Genomic DNA, 9,486 nt, shown 5'->3' with positions numbered 1-9,486 from the left:
TATAAATAAAATTGTTTTAAATATATATTAAAAAAAAGATGTTAAAATATAATAAAATAGAAGTTCAAAAAAAATAAAAAAAATAAATCAGGTCTATAAATGAACATTTAAAAAAAAAAAAAAAAAAAAATATATATATATATATATATATATATATATATATATATATATATATATATATATATACTCAATCAGCATAATACAGCAAATATATACTAAAATACTCTCCTGATCTAAAAATAGTTTTTTATACAATCTTTTTTTTTTTAACAATTTTTTATTGACATTATTTAAACATACAACAAGAACATAAAAGAAATTAAAATAACATCAAGCATACTTCAGAGTGTATCATAGATTATACAGATAGCATAAATATAACCAAAGAAAAAAAATAATAATAATAAATAAATAAATAAATAATAAATGAAAAATAACTACTAAGCCAAAGCCCAAGACCAGCGTATAAGAAAAAGTTGAAACCCCTTCAGTTTAAGACAGCATGTTTTTTAGTTTCTCCAAAATCTGAGCCCAGAAACTGATGGTATCTTCCCTTGCCCCATGGATGCGTGCGGTGGACAACTCCATATATACAACATCCATAAAAGTGAGAACCCAGTGTCTTTTATTGAGCGAGTGTGGAGGTTTCCACCTCGTTGCAACCAACTTCTTGGCCGCTGTTAGTCCTGCTAGAAATACCCGCTTCTGAATTTTATGTGGAATATCAGATAGATTGTTTAAGATCAGAACAGAAGGGGAAGAAGGCACCGAAATATCAAGTAAGGTGGACAGATTCTCACTAACCATGTTCCAAAAGTTAGAAACCCCCGGGCATTCCCAAATCATATGAAAAAATGTACCCAATTCACCTGTATTACAATTTTATATAATCTTTTAAATGAGACTATAATGTAACATCAAACTTTCTAAAAGTCTTCTGTGCACTTTGTGTGAGAAGAGCTATTTGTATGATTTGCTGGTTTTGTATAGCGTTTCAAATTAGTTACTTACAAGGTTCTGTTATATTTAGGATGCTGCCTTAAAAGTTGGCAGTGCACTGGTTTTAAAATAGTCCGTATGTACACAGACGCATAACTGAGACAAGTAAAGGAAGTACAACGCCTGAAGCTGGATTATAATAACAGAGACATTTAATATAAAATCAAAAACAGTGACAGTGACAGCAGTCTTTTCTTGTAATATATGTCAAATCGGATTCTGAGACACTTTCATACATCTATTTTTCACATATTCCAAGCCCTTGGAGAATCTCACACATGACAAGAACCGTACATACTTTTAATAGGATAGGACATTTTCCATTTAAAATCTTCCTGCCATATTTCAATTTCAATCTCCATATCTACTCATATTCTTGAAGGAAAGAAGGAACGCATGAATGTCTGACAGATTTCATTTCATGATATTATATGAACCTATACGTCAAACGATGGCTGAAATCTATTCAAGCATGTTATGCAGCAGGTAGGACCATGATGCATTTCGTAATATACAGGCTTGTGGACCGCATCCAAAACCTTGCAGCCTAGGTCTTTACCCTATTAGCTTAAAATGCAATCATTACTAGCCTAGTGTGCACAAATTAGGCTTTCAAAAAGAGAAAATGTTAATTGAATTGGATCTAAAAATAGTTGTGTTGGTAAGGAATTTGTGGCATGTAGGATTTTACGTGACCTAGAAAAGGAGGATCAAAGGAATTTTGTTCATGGATTCAAAGTGTTCAATATTTCATGGTGGAATAATGCCATCCTGAAAGTCAAGCCTTGTGGTGGCAGACGAAATCTGAAAGAGTGTCATTGTGGCATCGCGCTGCTGTCATTCTGGTGCTGCTGCCATTAAACTATATGTAGATTTGTCTTTTTACTGCCTTGAGAAACCAAATGTGAAATATGTGCCTCCCAGCTGTAGTTTCTACAGCTACCATATTATTATTTCATGATGTGATCTTTTTAATGAGATGTTTTGCTCATTTAATTTGAACTGTCACATTTTTTTCACTCTCTGTCCTCATCTTTCACTGATTCTTAAGACAAACAGTGGAACAGAAGAGAAATATGACAGAAATTGTTTAAACTTCCTTAAATGAAACATTTGTGTCCCATTGCAGTTAATAATTTACCCCTTTAAACTCATCTTTAATAATCAAAATGGCATATTTGAACTTTTTTTTTCTGTGAAAATGCCTAAATAGCTTCAAAGTAAGTTGTTACTTCGTTTAGTATATGAGCAACCATGAATATGCAAATTTTTCCTTGCCTTTACACCATTCTGGCTCCACTTCAAATCAGTTAACTGAAGTACTAAATGCTACACAATGGCAAGTGGCAATATTGGATTAATTCAGCCAAATATATTTGAACCAGAAACTGATTTCTGATTTCAGAGAAGAGGAGGGACGAGTGAATTACACAGGCTCGTTTGCAAGTCGATGTATCAGAATTGTAATGCATTTTATGTATCACTCCACAACGTATTTCATTTTATTAGCCTTTGGCTTGACAGCTTTTGCTAATGTTCACAAACCATGTTCCAGTTTGCCATCTCAGACAGCTACCTTTTAAAAATCAACATCTACAGTTGAGGTCAAAAGTTTACATCCCCCTTTCAGAATCTGCAAAATGTTCATTATTTCATCAAAATAAGAGGGATCATGCAAAATGCATGTTATTGTTTATTTAATACTGACCTGAATAAGATAATTCACATAAAAGATGTTTACATATAGTCCACAAGAGAAAATAATAGTTTAATTTATAATTAAATTATATATTTTCCAGCATTTTTTGTATTTGAACCCTTTCCAACAATGACTTTATAATTTTGAGATGCATCTTTTCACACTGAGGTCAATTTAGGGACTCATATGCAACTGTTACAGAAGGTTTAAACGTTCACTGATGCTTCAGAGGGCAAAACCATGCATTTAAAGCTGGGGGTGAAAACTTTTGAACAGAATGTAGATGTGTATGTTTTTCTTATTTTGCCTAAATATAATAATTAAATATAATATTTTTTTATTTAGTACTGCCCTTCAGAGACTATAGAAGATAGTTACATGTTTCCCAGAAGACAAAATAAGTTAAATTTACCCTGATCTTCAAATTCAAAAAGTTTTCACCCCCTCTTAATGCATGTTTTTTCCTTCTGGAGCATCAGTGAGCATTTGAACCTTCTGTAATAGTTGCATATGAGTCCCTCAGTTGTCTTAAGTGTGAAAAGATAGATCTCAAAATCATACAGTCATTGTTGGAAAGGGTTCAAATACACAAAAATGCTAAACCAAAGAAATTGTGGGACCTGAAGTTCAGGACAAACAAGGGACTCATGGACAACTATCACTAAACAAAAAAAAAACACACAGCAGTGGATCACTCAGGTAACAACACAATATTAAGAATCAAGGTTGATGGAAACTTTTGAACAGGGTGATTTATATAAATACGACTATTATTTTCTCTATACATTAACATCTTTTATGTGAAATATCGTATACTAAATAAACAATACCATGCATTTTGTATGATCCCTTTTGTTTTGGTAAAATAATTAACATTTTGCAGATTCTGAAAGGGGGATGTAAACCTTTTTCCTTAACTATATCTAGTCCCACCCTACAAGTATGTGAATGGTTACATTTTTTGACAACAGGAAACAAGAAGTGGTTTCAAACCACATTTCTGAGCATTTCTTTGGTACGTTGCAGTAGAAAATGCTCAAGAGTGGTGTTGACTGATTACTTTGCACATGGTTTGCCTTTAATCATATGTGACCCTGGACCACAAAACCAGTCATAAGGTTAAATTTTACAAAACTGAGATATATACATCATATGAAAGCTCAATAATTAAGCTTTCTATTGATGTATGGTTTGTTAGGATAGGACAATATTTGGCCGAGATACATCTATTTGAAAATCTGGAATTTTAGGGTGCAAAAAAATCAAAATATTGAGAAAATCACCTTTAAAGTTGTCCAAATTAAGTTCTTAGCAATGCATATTACTAATCAAAAATTACATTTGGATAAGTTTACAGTAGGAATTTTACAAAAAATTCTTCATGGAATATGATCTTTACTTAATTTCCTAATGATTTTTGACATAAAAGAAAAATCAATAATTTTGACCCATACAATGTATTTTTGGCTATTGCTACAAATATACCCCAGCGACTTAAGCCTGGTTTTGTGGTCCAGGGTCACAACACCAGTGATTCACCACAGGGGAGTTTTAAAGTAAAAATATTAATATTTTTAAAACTAAACTAAAATATGGCATGTTTTGCCTCAAGAATCACCACTTGATCAAATAAAACGCCATGTTAGTTTAAACTAGCTCAAATTGAACAAGCTCTGGATCTAGTTTCTATCTGCTCTCTATATCCATTTCATACAACATAATTATGCATTATGCTGCATTAAGTACTGCAGCTCCTTCAGATGAACTTTAGCTATCGGAAGGCTCTCTAATTATAAAGAATAGTGCTCGTTTTTGACCTAGAAACCTCACCATTAAAACACAGACTAAGCTTGACATGGGCACATTTCTAATTAAGGAAGCAGCAGGGTAAATCAACTCTTTATTACATTACATTGTGGGATACATTTGCTGATTATAATAAAAAAGAGAGCTATACGCTCTGTGCAAAAACAAATCCTCACTGTTTCTATAGAGAGCCAAGGCACTGTCCTTTTCTCCTAAACTCTTTCCCATCGCCCATTTAAGTGAGCGTCCATGTTCAGAGACCAGGCTAGGATGGAGAAATGAGCTCAAACCTCATAATTTAGCGCAATAATCAGGACAAATTATGGCAGTGGGTCTTATTCATTCATTTTCATTCATTTAATGTGAATGGATGGAATATTCCATGCCATTGTATGTGTATTATCACTTTTTAAACAGGGAAGCATGACCATTTTAGTGTTTAAGTAAAAACCGGTACAGGCAAATCTCGGACAGCCACATTTTACCGTAATATAAAGAGAAAAAGGAAAATAAATCACATTTTGCAAGGACCATTAAGATTTTTTTTTGCATTGTGACATTACGTTCATGGGAATTAAGCACTTTTCCCACAAAATTCTCATTACCATAATGTGTCTAGATGTTTTACTTTTGAGGGTTTCTTTTTTGTAATTATGATTATTCTCAGCTGTGATTCTCATTATTTTCTCATTACTGTAATACAGTAATATAGTGTTTATTTGACCATATTGTATAGATACATTTTGCATTGATAAATTCACATTGATATGTAAATTTGCATTAAATAACGAGAATAATGCCTTATTGCAAAAAAAAGTTAAGTAATTTATTAAACTTCTTGATTTGATTAAAAATATGTGACCCTCGGCCACAAAACCAATTATAAGGCTCAGTTTTTTTTAAAATTTAGATTAATACATCATCTGGCTGAAATACAACTATTTGAAGATCTAGAATCTGAGGGTGCCAAAAAATCTAAATATTGAGAAAATGGCCTTCAAAGTTGTCCAAATGAAGTTCTTAGCAATGCATACTACTAATCAAAATTAATTTTTTACATATTTACGGTAGTAAATTTACAAAATAACATTATCTTTACTTAATATCCTAATGATTTTTAGCATAAAAATTTTGACAACAATGTATTTTTGGCTATTGCTACAAATATACCCGTGCTACTTAAGACTGGTTTTGTCATCCAGGGTCACATATAAACTAGGGCTGTCAAATGATTAATCACGATTAATCACATCCGAAATAAAAGTTTAGGTTTACACACTAAATGTGTGTTTACTGTGTATATTTCATATGTATATATAAATGCACACACATACATGTATAGATTTAAACAAATATTTATATGAATGAATAGTTATACTTCTATTTAATTTAGACTATATATAGAATTATAAATATTTTCTATATAAATCTAAAAACAATTCTTGAATATACATGTATGTGGGTGTATTTATATATACATAATAAATAAACACAGAAAACACACATTTAGTGTGTAAACATGAACTTTTATTTTGGATGTGATTAATCCTGATTAATCATTTGACAGCCCTAATATAAACCAGACTTTTGACAAGTCTATTGAGATTAAATCATTATTATTCAATACACTATGACTTTCTTTGGAAATTCCAACATTTATGAAATAGATTTTTATTTATTTATGCATGTTTTTATTTAAACATGAAATATAAAAAAAACTGCTATCCAGCCTCTGGCTACCTTCTCTGTCAGTTTCTCTCTACAGTACAGTACGTCTAACACGACTATGGTTTGTGTCCATGATTCATCATAAGCTAATTAAAATACAATCACCTTAGAAACAAACTTCAAAAGCTCGAACAGCTCAACCCGAGCCTCATTTCCAGATCTCAAGCACTTCCTTTTTGAACCTCTGTTGCTCCCACAGGTTATCAATGCGTCTTTTGATTGTTGCCTCGGAAGGTGCTTAATTTATATTCCTCAGTAAAAGAGGGGCCCCCGCAGATGGCTCAGAGTAGCCCGCTTACACTGATCTACAATCAGCTTCCCCAACAAAAATCCCTATTATAGCCATTACAAGAGAGACAAACAAATTTCAGCACAAACTTTCAACAGAACTGCATGAATATTAGGGGCTGCAGAGAAGATACGGGGTCAGTGCAGTTATAGTTACGCTTCTTCACAGTAAAAAGCCAAACCCTGACGTTCTTCCTAATTCTCAAATGGCAATCCTGACCTACTTAACACAAAAACGGCCTCATGCAAACTTCATGATGTGCTTGTGGTAAGTCATATGATAAGTTTCAATTGCTATTGCAAGAACATCACAAAAGACCTAAATGCATTTCATATGCATGCTTGCTCTAATTGCACTAGTTGAGAAATATATTTGTACACTGCAAAAAAAGGCTTATCTTACTTAGTAATATGTCTTGTTTCTAGTCGAAATATCTAAAAATTCTTAAATTAAGATGCATTTACTAGATAAGCAAAATGGCATAAGATATTTAGTCTTGTTTCCAGGGAAAAATAACTAAATTAAGTGCAGTTTGCTTAAAATAAGTAAAATCATGTGTCAGTCGGGTAAGTTAAACACTCTTGTTTTAAAAATACAAGGGGGGGACTAAATAAGTGCATTTAGCTAAAAATACTAAGTAAAGATGACTAACCCTAGACTAAATCTAAACCCAGACACAGACTAAACTAAAATCTCAGCGGAAAATTCGATGATACATTAAATAACTTAAATTTAGAAAAGAATGGTTGCTTTAATTGTAATAGCACTATTATACTAAATAATGATAAAATTAAATGATTTTGACCCATTAGGTACCTTAAATTTAGACTAAATAAATACATCCATTTAGCCTCAGACAAACTTAATTGAACTCAAAATTAATAGATTTTGGTTCAAAGAGGTCCAGTAAGAAAGACAAACCATCTCTTTTCAAACCAGAACAGACACTTCGCCTGAAAAACTGAAAGTTTGACGGATCCCCTCCATTTTCTGAGCCAGCAACTAAATAAATCATGTGTTCACTGAAAAAAAAAAAAAACACTGTCATGTAGCAAGGTATACAGCCAGCCATGAAATGGACAAACAGACAGACGGAAACAGACTGACAGCAAGAAAAACAGATATGTGACTCATATTTGATATGAATATGTGAGTTTTTTAACAGATCATGAGTGTAATTGTGATCGCCCAGTTTGTAGGAGCTGTCCAGAGTGCTGAATGAAAGAAATCTCTGTAACCTGTTGGTGCACAGCTGCTCACTTCAAATCATTCATTACCAGCGTTACATTACCACTGCAATCACTTCTAACATGTAAATGTCACAATAATAGATTTATGTTTAGAACTGAACATTAATGAGTACCTACAAACAACCGATTAGGCTACTAATTCCAATGTCTAAGCTTAAAATGAGCATTTCCTTAAGAAGGTGAAAAAAACAGCCTTGGTTGCATTGATTAAATCAATGAGAACGCAAACAGGTTCTCGCATGCTTTGATCATTAATGAATGCAGAAGCACGACATAAAATTGGCACCAGCAAAACGGCATTAGCATCATCGATATCCTCAATGTTTGAAAACGCTCTTAAAACGGCAAAAACATCATTTGGTGTCTCTATTGAGATTGCAAATCTTTAAATCGTCGAATTAGTTTTGAAATACACATCATATCAAAATAAAAGTTGATATAACGGTGCACATTTGATGTAGAAGCCAAGTTTGACTATATGAGGAAGTCGGGGCGAAATATATATTTATATAGATCAACATTTTGCGCAGTAGGAGAGGGACGCACAGAAGCCCACTTACATGGACGTGATGTTCCTGAAGAGCTCTTCAATGTCATTATTGTTAGTGCCATTGCTCGCCGGGTCTTGTAGAGCAAGTAAAGGGAAGAAATTTCCACTGTCGGACTTATTGCAATAGATCTCAACGGGCGAACAGCTGCATGTTAGTGGACAATCGAGCATGGAGCTCCAATAACCCTGGAAGATGCTTGAAAGAAAGAGAAGCCTCCAGGTGAACACTGGAACCGCTGAACAGAACCATACATCCATGACTTTTGGGTCCAGAACGACTCGACGTCTTCCAGAGCTAATGAGGATGGTGATGGTGATGAAGATCGCTGATGAAGATATGAGTGTTAAATGTCTAAACGCGTTGGCTACATAAGAGTGTGCGCGCCGGGGAACATCATACGAGGTTGGGCTCGTGATCTGGTCGCCTTATCAAAAGAACAAGTGCAAATGCCACAACTCGCCTCGACTTTCCGTTCCACAGTCCATCATAGAGATGCTCTCAGTGTCCAAGCCGGAGGAAAGTACTGCTGAAAGCGGCGATGCTCCGGATGACGAGTATAAAGTCCCACCTACTGGACAGAATTAAGACTGACACCTGCAAGAGGAGGAGGAGGAATCACATTCCCGACCAACAAAGGCTTTTATGTAAGACCACTGCGCAGAGAAATAATATATATATTAATATAAAACGACTGTCGCTTATTCCAGTTTCACTAGTGATGCGTTTTCTCTTCCCTAAAATTAGTTGCCGTCGTTTTAGTATGCATACTACATTGGAAATTGATTTGTCAAGTAGGAAAACCCGTCACATTAGAAGTTGTCATAAGGTCCAATTACACAAAATGCTTTTCTTTGCAACCTATTTTTGGTTTCAAAGTCTGATATTTAAACGAGATTTTTGAGATGTTCTCAGAAAAAGAACATTTATTGTTCATAAATGTCAGGACGTTTGATTTAACATAATGTGCAAATATAACATGTATTACAATATCTGTCTGGCAAAAACAATGTTGTTGTACAATGCGGTTTCATCAATTTTGTTCCTTACCATTTAAAGAAAAGACTTATAGACCAATTGTGACCCTGGACCACAAAACCAGTCTTAAGTAGCACAGTATATTTGTAGGAATAGCCCAACATACATTGTATGGGTCAAACATTTAGG

General features: G+C 33.7%; 1 protein-coding gene across 1 annotated transcript in view; it reads right to left on the bottom strand.

The window, feature by feature from the left end:
- LOC141331670 (NT-3 growth factor receptor-like) overlaps positions 1-8,853 on the bottom strand; it is a 178,817-nt gene extending 169,964 nt beyond the window's left edge. The window contains exon 1 of the mRNA XM_073836708.1: positions 8,332-8,853. Within this exon, the coding sequence (XP_073692809.1) occupies positions 8,332-8,579 (248 nt within the window). The 5' untranslated portion in view covers positions 8,580-8,853. The remainder of the gene's footprint in view (positions 1-8,331) is intronic.
- Between the last annotated feature and the right edge of the window lie 633 nt (positions 8,854-9,486).

The sequence above is a fragment of the Garra rufa genome, chromosome 3 (assembly GCF_049309525.1).
Source record: "Garra rufa chromosome 3, GarRuf1.0, whole genome shotgun sequence".
NCBI classification, from domain to species: domain Eukaryota; kingdom Metazoa; phylum Chordata; class Actinopteri; order Cypriniformes; family Cyprinidae; genus Garra; species Garra rufa.
This window is presented reverse-complemented; position numbering and strand designations above follow the sequence as displayed.